This window comes from Oryza brachyantha, chromosome 1 (assembly GCF_000231095.2).
Source record: "Oryza brachyantha chromosome 1, ObraRS2, whole genome shotgun sequence".
Lineage (NCBI taxonomy): Eukaryota > Viridiplantae > Streptophyta > Magnoliopsida > Poales > Poaceae > Oryza > Oryza brachyantha.
The window spans coordinates 21,296,677-21,309,291 of NC_023163.2; the positions used below are offsets into that span (position 1 = coordinate 21,296,677).

At 39.9% G+C, this 12,615-nt stretch overlaps 1 protein-coding gene across 1 annotated transcript; it reads right to left on the reverse strand.

Annotated features, from left to right (window-relative positions):
* Positions 1-10,367: 10,367 nt before the first annotated feature.
* On the reverse strand, positions 10,368-11,722 carry LOC102702242 (scavenger receptor class F member 2-like). Its single transcript, XM_040530022.1, has 3 exons — positions 11,002-11,722; positions 10,842-10,901; positions 10,368-10,761 (listed from the first exon to the last, which is right to left on the reverse strand). The coding sequence occupies exons 1-3, from the start codon at positions 11,548-11,550 to the stop codon at positions 10,756-10,758; spliced, it is 615 nt and encodes a 204-aa protein (XP_040385956.1). The 5' UTR covers positions 11,551-11,722; the 3' UTR covers positions 10,368-10,755.
* Positions 11,723-12,615: the final 893 nt, after the last annotated feature.

Sequence of the window (12,615 nt, forward strand, 5' to 3'; positions counted from 1 at the left end):
TTTACCAATGGTTGAATATAGATAAAACTAGAAAGTCTTACAGTTAAATCTATAATAGAGGTAGTATAAAGGAGGCTAAATTTCTGTATGAACTTTGGACTATAACCAAATTGGCCCTAAATAAAAGCATTAGCAACTGAATTCGAAAGCAGCCAGTTTATACCCTTCCTTCGTGTAGGCATTCCGTGCAATTTACATGCTGTCGCAGCAAGTCGATATGGCATTCGCGTACAAAGAATAGGGAAAAGTATGCAGTTGATCGATCTCCTCTTAAAAGTAGGCGTGCGGAGTCATCGAAGCAATGGCCGGCAACAAGGAGATATCTATCCCCGCTTTCAGGTTTGTACGTGAATTTGATTGTTATGTGGTATTTTTCATCCAAAAGAAACACTTCCATAAAATATGCAGTCAAGCATTTAAATTTCAGATAATAATATAAGCATTATCGTCACTATTCACATAACCACGTGTCTGACAATCAATTTCTATTCAAATTTCTTCCTATTTTATGCTTACATATATTCTCATCCACATTCATTAAGAAACACTATCAACATAGTTCTTTTTTCAAACTTTAATCGTTGTTAAACAATCTATAAATGTTTACGTTTGGAACGAAGGAGGTATAAAATTTAGATGCCAACCGATGTTGGCTCTTTATATTTGAAATAATTATGAAAATGCCATATGCAAATCTGTCTTAAATATCTATTATATACATAAAGTAATTGGAAAAGAAGCCACAACTTCCATTCTTATGAGTAGAAAATCCCACGTAATCAAAAAACAAAAAAGAATGACTCCGAATAGAAATACAATTTTGGAATTAAAAATAAAAAAATAAAAAAAGAGTGATGTGTAAATAAAGTTTAGAAAAATCTAAATCTCGGATTAAAAATTTGATAATAATTGATATTGAGGGAAGAGTCCATTTATAAATATAATTTGAAAATGTCTAAAACTTCGGTTAAAAATAAGTAAAATTAAGAGAAAGAGCCAACATATAAATACAATTTGAAAGTATCTAAAATTATTATGAATAAAAGATACCCTATATAGATACAATTTATAAGGACGCTAGCCACGTAATATATGTGGGCCACCTGGTTACTATTATATTTGAGAAGAATTTATCTGCCAATTTTATGTTTTGGAGGGTGTATTCCTTCTGTTCCCTCTAGCATGTGAGAGTATCGATTTTGCCAACACCATTTTGTGGCGCATACCGTGCTTTCTCCGATTATCTTTCACAATTTTTAGGACCAGTCTCAATATATGTTTTATGAGGGTTTCATACACATTAAATAAGATATCACATCAAAAAAATTGCTGACTTGATAGGGTCATTAAATAAAGGAGGTTTGATAAGACGATGGAGGGAGATGAAACTCATCTGGCTCGATTACGTAGTTTACCGTCTTGACAACTATGCTACGAAACTATGCATTGAGATTATCCTAACAATCGGTTTATTCTATTTTACGTACAACTGGATGCATTGCCGCACACCACACTTAAGGACACGCAGGGATGATTGATTGACTTTTTTTTCAAAAAAGAACAAACGACATATTTGAAAAGAAAAATAATTTATAAATAAAACTTTTATACACATATTTTTAATAAATCTACGAGGCAAGGCTCGAGAATAAAGTACAGTGAAAAAACCTTAAAATTAACTCTATATTTAAGATAAAAATTTAAATTTTAGTTTATAACTATAGACAAAAGTAAAAAGATGGACGACACACGTACGGCAGGTGCATCCTAGCACACGTGTGACATGTGTAATAAGCTCCCCACATCAAATCTTGTACGTTCTTTATTTCACCACAAGAACTCTATCCAACTATACTTATTTTTTTGAGTGAATATCCAATTATACTTATTAGTTTCCTAATTTATCTACTTGCTCCATTCCAAATATAGCGTTGTACATTGGATACTACATTTTACTACAAATCTAGATAGCTGGTGTCTAAGGGCACGCTCAAAGGTTGAGTTCATTATCGACTCTTATTTGATCCACGTTAGCTATAAAAACTTATTTTATAATGATATATATAAAGGCAGAGTAAAGTATATAATTTTTTCATTAATGTAATAGAATATTTTTTTATTATGTTAGTTTCCTTTTTATCCACACTCATGCAAAATATTTTCCTTTAATAAATGCTAAGAGTCGACTCTACGCCGTTGTCATACATGACAACAATTTTTTCTCTCTCCATCCATCTCTTTCCTTCACGTCACCAAATTTGTTTACGTGGCGATTGAGAGAGATAGCTAATAAACGTATTTATACATGCCCTAATCCTACTAATATATTACTATATATTTTTGGAACGGTGTATATTTTGGAAAGGTGAGGGTACATGACAATAAAAGTAAAAGAATATTTTATGCGCTCAATATGAGGATATTTTACATTCTATGTTATATTGGTCAATATTTAAACATAATCGACATATTTGGAAATATAAAAGTATTAGATAGATTTGACAACTCTAGTTTATTAGTTTATTTATTTTAGGGGGTAGACATTCTTATATTAATCATAGAAAGAGAAAAAATGGATAGTTAAATCATAATGGGTCCAAAATATATCTTTGTAGATTAATCGATATAGTTTTATTTTAAGGGAACATATTATGTACAATTCTTTATATTGTAGCCATAAAAAACTAAGAATATTAAGAGTAGAAATACGTCAGAATCTTACCTTTTTTTTTGTCTTTCTATGTATAACGAATTTGAAGATAAGTCTTTATACATAACTATAATACTACTTTAAGGTATGCAGATTTTTTTCTGAATTTTTTGACAATATTTGTTACTTGGTGGACACGATGTTCTCATGAAAGCTTTATGCATAGAATAAGTTCTCATATATAAAATACAGCTGCATATAACAACAGAAGCTAAAGTTGTACAGCTGCATATAACTTTATGATAATTAAGACTTATTTTTGAGAGCTCAACACTTGAGAAGTTATCGATAGTTAATTTTTTACAAGTTTATCTTATCTTATACTACCTCCGTTTCATAATGTAAGACTTTCTAGTCTTGCCTAAATTCATATGAATGCTAATGAATCGAGACATATATGTAAATTACATATACTCATCAATCGATGAATTTAGACAATGTTAAAAAATCTTACGATATGAAACGGAGGTAGGACTAAATATAAAATGTTTATAACCGAGGAAGTACTATTGTTTTTTGTTGTGATGGGGGTATCGATCGATACCGTCTCTATATCCGAACAAACACGAAAAACAAAGACAGTAAAGCCGTTCCCATTCGTATTTATGCCTTTTTCACCCTGAGGTCGCACAAAACGGTTACTTTAGAAATTAAACAGGGCCTAAGAGCACAAATTCTGCGTGGTGAAGCTACTTTATTTAGCCTGCAAGCAAAAGATTGACGATAAACCTGCGATCGACGAACCAGGCAGATCGACGACACAGTTTTCCGTTTTTCGCGAGAGACCAAAAAAAATTCAAGCTAGGACAGGACACACGGCTTGAATGATCGTGAATTCGTGAGGTCGAGACAGGAGATGCGCGTCGTCTTGCGTTGTATCTCGCTCTCGCCCATCTGTACTTGTGCAAGCAGTACAATTAATCTCCATCACCAACCCACGAGCCGACGTAGGTGATCCCGAAGGTTAATCACCCATTTTTTTTCTTTCCTACTTATGTTTATAAATTAGAATTAAAATTTTTGATTTTAAATTTAGAGTTGATTTTAGAATTTTTTATCATAAATTATTTTTCCTTTAACTTTTAGTTTGCTAAAAGTACTTATTTAAAAATTTTATTTATAAATTATTTTTAATTTATAAATATATCGTTTGGCCATCCAGTCACCTCCTAATTAAGCTAATTAGTACATCTGTTTTATAATGTAAGATGTTTGACTTTTTGGTTGCAACGTTTGACCGTTTGTCTTATTCAAAAATTTATAGTATAAATATAAAAAATGACAAGTCATGTTTAAAGTTTTTTTTAATAATAAAGTAAGTCACAAGCAAAATAAATAATATTTTAATAATTTTTTAAATAAAATAAATAATTAAACATTATAAAAAAAAATCAAACATCATCGAGTACGAGGGAGTAGGACAGCACGAGGGCAAAGCTCGGAGCACGCCGAGGCGACCGGCGACGCATCTGACCGACAGTGGGCGGATCGTATCAAAAGCGGCCCGCGGCGGTAGCCTCTCGTCGTCACGTGGCAACGCGGAGGATCGATCGATCGATCAGTCAGGCGCGCCGTCTCTTCCCCCACACCTATGACATGACATCCTGCGCGTCTCGCCCGTCTCAACGTCACGACCGTCCCCCCCGGGCGGCACGCGCGCGGACTTGCGCGGCCGTGCCGACCTCTCTGGCTTTCTCGATGCCGCCGGCCGGCCGGCCTGGCCGGGCGCCCCTGCCGTACGGCAAAGATATGCTGCATGCATGCATGCACGCAGCTGCGCCTGTCTGGACATGGCAAGCGGACGGTGTGGCGAGACGAAGCGGTCACCCATGACCGGAATACGGCCCCGCTCGTTCCAACGCCGTCGGTCCACGGCCACCCACCCCCTGTCCGGGCATCCACCGAGAATGGCAGTGCATGGATTCACGAGTAATTTAAAATCAATGAACTAAATAAATTGCTCCTCTATTTTATTTATTCGTTGTCATTGACTTTTTTAAAGGTTTTTTATTATCTTTGAGAAGTACCTTACGATATAAAAGTTAGGTTTTTTTATCATCCTTAAAAAGTATCTCAAGTTACTAAGAATTTTAACATAAATTTTTGGTACCTCAAGATACCACACATTTTACATTAAAAGAGTTCTTTTACCGTCTTTGAAAAAGTATCTCAAGGTATCACATTTTTTGAGATTTGTTTTAGTAAAAAAAATACCTCGAGATATCGATATCTCACGGTATCAAATTGTTTCTGATCGTTGGACCTAACAATGTCCATCCTGCTCGGCTAGATCTAATGGTGGAAAAAGATTCGGTACCATGAGGTGTTTTTTGTTGTACCGGAACAAATCTCATACTTTTTAGTGTAAAAAGTGTGGTATCTTGAGATACAAAAATTCGTACTAAAATTCTTAATACCTTAAGGTATTTTTTAAAGATAATAAAAAAATCACATTAAAAAGTATGGTATCTTGATATACTTTTTTAAGGATAATGAGAAAACACAAAATTTTACACTAAAAGTATGGTACCTTAAGCTATGTTTAACGGTTCTTTTTTTCAAAAAATTATATAATTATTAACAATTTAATTATGATTTGATTTATTAATATTACTTTTTAAGTATGACTAATAATTTTATATATTTATAATATTTTAATAAGACGAACCAAACATCAACAATGTAAAAAACGTTGAGATTAAGTTTTACTAGATTCAACTCTAAGGGACCCTTTGAATTACGTGAATGAGAAAATGAAGGAAGAGAAAAAATATAAGATTATGATAGAATATAATAATAAAACAGATGATTGCAGAACACATGAAAAATGTAGGAATGACTGTAGGACCACATGAAAAACACGGGAATTTGAGAAGAGATAAAGACTCAAAAGATTTTTCCCATGAGGTTTTACCTTTTTTAAATTTTCTCCAAAACTTGTAACTATTTTTAAATTTCCTCCAAAACTTATATGGGAAGAGACGTTCCATAGAAATTTTATAGGATTTCATAGGATTTATTCCTTTTGATTCAAAGGGTTTTGTAGAAAAATTCTTAGAAGAATAAAATCCTCTAAAATTTTTATTAATTTTCAATGAATCAAACGGGCCTAAATTATCAGTGGATCAACCTCGGAGCTCGACGGAATGTGCTGCGACGTTCATCCGTTGGAGATTATCTAGAACGAGAGGCGTGTGATTCCGTGGACGACAGGTCTCGGTAACTTTGATGTCCAATCACGCGGTAAGACCGGGACCATGGCTGGCGGTGAAGCAATGTTTTTTGGCGGTACTATTTTTCACCGCGAGGTAGTCGTTTGTTTGCACGACGAGTACACGAGGTTAACCGCCGGAGGCAGTAGCAGTAGCAGTTGATGACACCGCACAAACAGAGATTGGTGATTTGAGCATGTTAGGTCTGTAAGTGAGAAGCACAAGACCACGATGGGAGCAGCCTTGACAGGCCGTAGTCCGGTAGGCTCAAATGGGCCTAAACAGAAGGCAAAAATTAGCGCGGTAGGAAAAAAAATCAGATCAGAACTTAGGTGGCACCTAGCCCGCCCACGATCAGGGTTCACCTTACCATCTGTGCCCCGCCCATGCCGCGGCACCGTGGACGCCTGGTTACCGTGCGGTAACCGTGGAAGCTACAAAAACACAACGAATTTAAAAACCAAAAGATTGAATTCAAAATCGCATGGTAACCAGGGTCCTTCACTCTGAAGATGTTGAGCGAGTCGACCGTCTCGAAAGATTTAGAGTGAGGATGGCACGGTGGAGGAGGCACAACTAGCCACCGGCGCCACCTCCAATCTCCCTTGCCACGCCACCCTCACCTGCCGGTTACACCCTAGCCCAGCTGCCGCTGCCCCTAGGAGAGAGATAGTAGCAGAGAAGAGACAAAGAAGAGTGTTAAGTTGCTAACATATGGAGCCCACCATAAATCATATCAATAAAATTGGATAAAAATAGTTGATACTGTCATTGGACTCCCTTTGATCGGTTTACATGAATTTAGAAATATATGTTTTTAGCTTTGAGTAAAAATCTTAGACAAACACAACTTTAACTTAAAGACCTCGGTTTATTCCTTTTGCATTCTCGTGGTGGCACGACCAGCTGCCAGGCCACCGAACACCGCTGCGCTGCTCTCCTACCTTGCGCGCGCCGAACTACACCCATGAAACGCGTGACCCACTGGCCCGTATGTTGTGCGCCTGTTCCGGCATGGCTTTCTGGGCTTGGCCCGTGAGGACACAGTGGCAGGCGGATGCATGCGTCGGTTCTGCCGGGGCCCGGGAGCCGGCCAGACGGGGAGGAGCGGGCCGGTTTTGCCGCTTGGGCCGAGGGCGAATCCCAGTTTTGCGGAGCCGGTGGCCACCGTGTCTCTTCTTCACGAGAGAACGGCAAGTCGGCGAGGTTTCTCTCACTTCGTCACGTCACCGCACACGCGTTTGTGTTAGGCCTTGTTCAGTTACCTAAATTTTTTTTTAACAAAAAGGTCACATCAAACATTTAATCGGACGTGGGACAGATTTTCGAACATGAATAAAAAAAATAAATTTCAGGTTTCGCCTAGAAGACGATTAGTACTAGCACCTATGGCAAATTATGTCCTAATTAGACTCAAAAATTTCGTCTCATCTCACGATTTCCCTAAAACCGTGTATTTAGTTTTAATGTTTAGGTATATTTAATGATTTATTTAGTTGTCTAAAGATTCGATATGATGTTTTTGGAACTAAACATGGGCAAAACTATATAATTAGTTTTAATATTCATGTATATTTAATATTTATTTAATTATCTAAAGATTTTTGGAACTAAACATGGCCGTAGTCTCGGTGTATTGTAGAGTTCCGGTGGATATTTACGTTTTGTTTGACTCGCTGACGCATAGTTTGATTTGCTCTTCTCTTCGCCTCCACCCTCCTCTGTCCTTCCCGACTTCTGTGACAAATCGATGACCGATGACTCGGTTCGCTAGCGTGGACTACGTGCTAATGGAATAGGGCCAATATACGGTGGTATTCAGCAAATGGAGCATTAGCAAGGTATGTATGCCTGTATGGAATAGTGGATAAAGTAAAGGAATAGCCAGTTAGCAAGTGAGTATGCTGCACGAGATATAAGTTTTTAATAGTTTTTTAAACCATGACTTTAGAGGAGATGTGCTGGCTCAGTTGAACCCTGGGAGAGAAGGATGAACGATTTATTTGCATGAGACTGTTGGCAGTTCTTCTTTGTTCGGAGTTAAGCAGCTAAGCTCAAGCCGTTGCTTTTACGCAAACATTAAGGGAAAGCAGATGTATCACGTTTACCGTACCAAAGCATATGGTGTTTTTTTTATAAAATTAGATTCATGCCATTATAAATTTGTCAGTTATAAAATATACTATTACAATTCGACTAATGGTAAGGATGTCACTATAATTTTAGAACTATTTTAAATATATCATTTTTGGATCAAATTGCTCTTTGCACATGCTAAGGGCATAACAAACAACAGATGTGTAATATGGTTGAAAGTTTTTTTTAAAAATACACCAAAAGGATATGGAGTGGCATATTTCTAATAGTTCTGAAATTATAATAGCATCCTTACAATTAGTCGAATTGTAATGGTATATTTCAAAAGTAGCAAATTTATAATGGCATGGATATAATTAAACTTTTTTTTCAAGCGAATGAGTTTGGATTGCGGCGAGTATGGATTGCGAAAAGGAACACCACTAGAATACCAATTAAAGTATATTTGACCACGGGGTAAATGTCTTGATGAGGTCTGCTTCATTCTGCACTATGCGATATCAGAGTCCAGAGACTCAGCAGAGCTGGTCATTCTTACCTGAAAATGATTCCTAAACCAGTCACACTTCAGTTCTCAAAGATAAGCATGAATGCATGATGACCAGCGCTCAAATCAGTAGACCACAACTACCTTGCAAAGTGCAAAGTACTAGTAATAATAGTACATGAAAAAGGTTTTATTTATACAAATATCACGATTGTCTGTTTTGAGCGAGAAAACGAAGAATAATACATAGAGAAGGACCAATCAATTACAATACAATCCTGACGTCACATCATGCTTAAAAACACAAATCACGGCTTGCAAAACTGCAGACAATCCACACATACCAGGCTGGACCCTAGCAGGCTGCATAACAGGTCACTAGTCAGGATAACATACAACAGTATATAAGAGATACTTGACCTGGCCGGTTTAGCTCAACATTTTTTTCCTTTCGAGGAAGTTGACACTGGAACTTGAATAACAGGGATAACAGAGGACAGCCTGAAAACACAACGCAACACCAGCAACAAAATTTCCAAAGCCAGTCATAAAAATTCAAGCAGTTCAGATAGCTCTAGCGGCTGATAATTGAAGGATCGATGGATTATCTGATTTTTTTATAGCTACTTGAGGGTATAAACAAATTATTTAACTACTATAAAGTTAAAAAAATTGCTCAAGATTAGATGGTGAGCTTATATACAGTTATTTTTGCATAAAACATATCATTTAGAAGCTTGGAAATACAAAATCCATCATACGAAACAAACGGTTCCAAAATTAAAAGAACAGAATTATACATAGAAAACGACAGGTCAACCCAACAGAGATATGTAAAACCATGGAAATATATGTATCTCTATTTCCTATTAGTTAAGTCTGGCAATGGTTACCAACTTACCATTTCAGCCTTCCAGGAAGTAGTAAAGATATTGTAAACAAAATTGCTGTACATGAACCATAACGTAACTACAGGAACTCATTATCTAAAAAACATAACTACAGAAACAAGGATATTAGGATTATGAATTCATCATCCAATAAAATGTTTTGGAACCTTTTGTTTTACAATTTTGAGCTTGGTTGGCAGAACATGCCAAGATAACAAGCATTTTATAAAATATGATTCAACATAGAGTTTATGTAGTTATATATAAAGAATTGAAGCCCATACATATGCTTACGCACTAGAACTTTTGAACTGAAACAATACACAACACCTATAAGAATCAAGCTTCAAAACAACGGAAGATAATTCCAAACGAACAAGCACCAAATATTTATAGCAATATGCTCTCAATTTCTTAGATAACCGATAACAATGTCCTCTTAATATTAGAACGTAAAAGGAAATGAAATCGACAGTGGCCAGGAAAATTCCGTGATAACGATATTAAAAAGCAAGACTTAAGGAGTTTTCCGCTTTCATAACTAACCAAAATAATTTGGCTTACCAAATCCAAATTATGCATGATCTTCCATTACAACCTTCGTCCCTAAACGTTCGACGCTGTTGATTTTTTTTATACACGTCTAACCATTCGTTTTATTCAATTTTTAAAAAAATATGTAAAGTTATATATATATATGCATAAAAGTATACTTAATAATAAATAAAATGATATAAAAATAGTTAGTAATTATGTAACTTTTTTGAATAAGACGAATGGTCAAACGTGCGTTAAAAAGTCAACGGCGTCAAACATTTAGGGACGGAGGGGGTACCTGTTACCAAGTTTTCCTCCTTATAACCGTTAACTGAAAACAACAAAGCACAAATTATTTCATTGAAGCTAAAGCAGCTTCTTTTAATGCATACAATGAAAACAATAATATCACGCTTATTAGGAAAAATTATCGAGCAAGCAACCGTCAAGAATGAGAGGAAAATGTACAGAAACACTATAACACCTACGGTTACATGCTACTAGCCTACAACAAAATGCAACGTTAAATATTAAATAACCTTCTCATAGTTTCGTAATAACGAAAATTCATCATAGATTAAGACAATGTACAGGTGATTACACTTTATACAATTAACAACCTACAAGCCCAATAATCAAAGTTCATAACCTAAACTCCTCAACGACCACATCCAATACATAATTAGAGGAGATTCCCAACTAAACTTCCCCTAACCCATCCAGAACATTACGGCTATTAACTTGTTAGCTCATCACATGAGGACAGGAAAACGATCAGAACATCTCAAAATCCCCTCCCAATTGAAGCACTCACAACACCAATCACCTCTGCAAGAACAAAAACACGCATTCAGAATTCAGAAATGAGAGCCAACCAAAGAAAAGAACCGAATGTACAGACCAATTACCTCTTCAATCTTGTATGTCTCCGGCGTTACGTCTGCTAGGCAGAATCCAGGGTAAAGCAACTGCAATTCCAAAACCAAAAAAAGAAAGCCAACTTGAATCAAACACCAAAATCGGATACCAAAAATTTCGCAATTTTACAAACCCAGTTTCAATCCTTACGTCGAGCTGGCGCTGTACGGTACGGGGGCGCTTCTTGGGCCGGCGAGGGGGGCGAGTCCCGCGGATCGCCTTGAAGTCTTCGGCGATCTCTTCCTTTGACAGCAGGATGGAGAAAGCCCGCTTCCTCGCAGCCGCAGCTGGCGGCGGCGCACGCTCCGGCGCCGTATCCGCCGCGTCGTCCGATCCCTCCGGCCGCGGCGCGGCGGTGGCGGAGCGGCGAGTGCGGAGGTTCCACGGCCGCTGCGGGGTCCGCTGAGGCGAACCGCCGCCGACGCCATCCACCGAACGGTGGCCCGCCTTCTCCTTGTCCGGGGACGGGGTGTCCGGAGCCGCGGGCGGGGGCGACGAGGCCGGGTTCTTGGAGCAGCGGAGGAGGCGGTGGGTGCCCCAGCTGAGGGTGGGGAAGGAGAAGCTGTGGAGCCGCGTGCGCGACGGCGGCGGCGGCGGGGGAGCGGCAGCGGGAGCGGGAGGCGGGGAATCCTCCGACGGAGACGAGGAATCGGGGGTGCGGTGGTGGTCGTGGCCCTCCACGGCGGCCATGAGGACCATGGGATGGGAGGGAGCGGCCGCGCGAGGAAGGAGGCCAGAAGCGAAAGCGAGAAACAGAGAGTCAGAGAGAAGAGAGAAGGATGAGGAAGAAGAGGAGAGAGGGGTCAGTTTTGAATAAAAACGGGGAAAGGTGAGGCTCTTTTTCCATCGGCCCACCCGGGAGATTCATATATTATGGCGTTTCGGGGATTCTTGGCCTCGCCTATGGTTCGTGAGTCCTTTATCCATATGTCATTAAAAAAAAGTTAATGGTTACCTATATCCTATAAAAAGAATTATAGACACCGTCCAATGACACAAATTTTATTTTACCTGTATACCATTCCATCCTACGTCTGTTAAAAAGTGAGCTCTGACATATGACCCACCTAGGAAAATGACTAACACTGTCCAGCTACTCCTCTCTCCCTCTCTCGAATCCTCCTCCCATGCGCCGTCTCCCCCAGCAACCGCCGCCGCCACCGGACCGCCCAGATCCAGCGGACCCCTACCTCGCCGGACCCCGCACGCCCAGCCCAGCGCACTCTCCCCCGAATCCTCCTCCTCCCGTGCGCTACCCGATGGGCCCACACGCGCGTGCGGCTAGCCGGCGCACAAGCCAGCGTGCCCGTGCGGCCACCCGGCAGGCCGGCCCCCGCACGGCAATGTCGCGCACGGCAATGTCACGGCGATGGTGTGGGTGAGGCAGAGAAGCAGGTATTCGATCCAGCCGAGGTCGTCGGCGCTGCCGATCCGCTTGCCGACGTACCCGAGCGGCATCCCGGCGGGCCTCCGCGGCGCGCGCCAGCTTCGGCGGCACGCCGTGGCTAGTCACCCTGAAGAAACCTGCTCCTCGCACGCCTCCACCAGCTCGCGCACCGCCGCCGCGCGGGCGGGGCCCGTGGCGGAAAGGTCGATCACGCGAACGTCGGCGGGCAGCGTCTACGCCGGCGGGAGTGCTATCTGCTCGAGCTCAGCCTGCAAGTTGCCGTCGTTGAGTCGAGCCGCCGCCATCACGTGCGTCGCCCACGGTTCGGTGCGGCTTCTTTGCGGGAGTGGGAGGAGGGGTTTTGGCCATCTGGGTGG

Coding starts and splice junctions, on each gene's coding strand:
- LOC102702242 (XM_040530022.1), bottom strand. CDS start 11,550: ATGGTCCTCATGGCCGCCGTGGAGGGCCACGACCACCACCGCACCCCC. Junction 10,902..11,001: donor CCGTACAGCGCCAGCTCGAC/GTAAGGATTGAA, acceptor TTGGAATTGCAG/TTGCTTTACCCTGGATTCTG.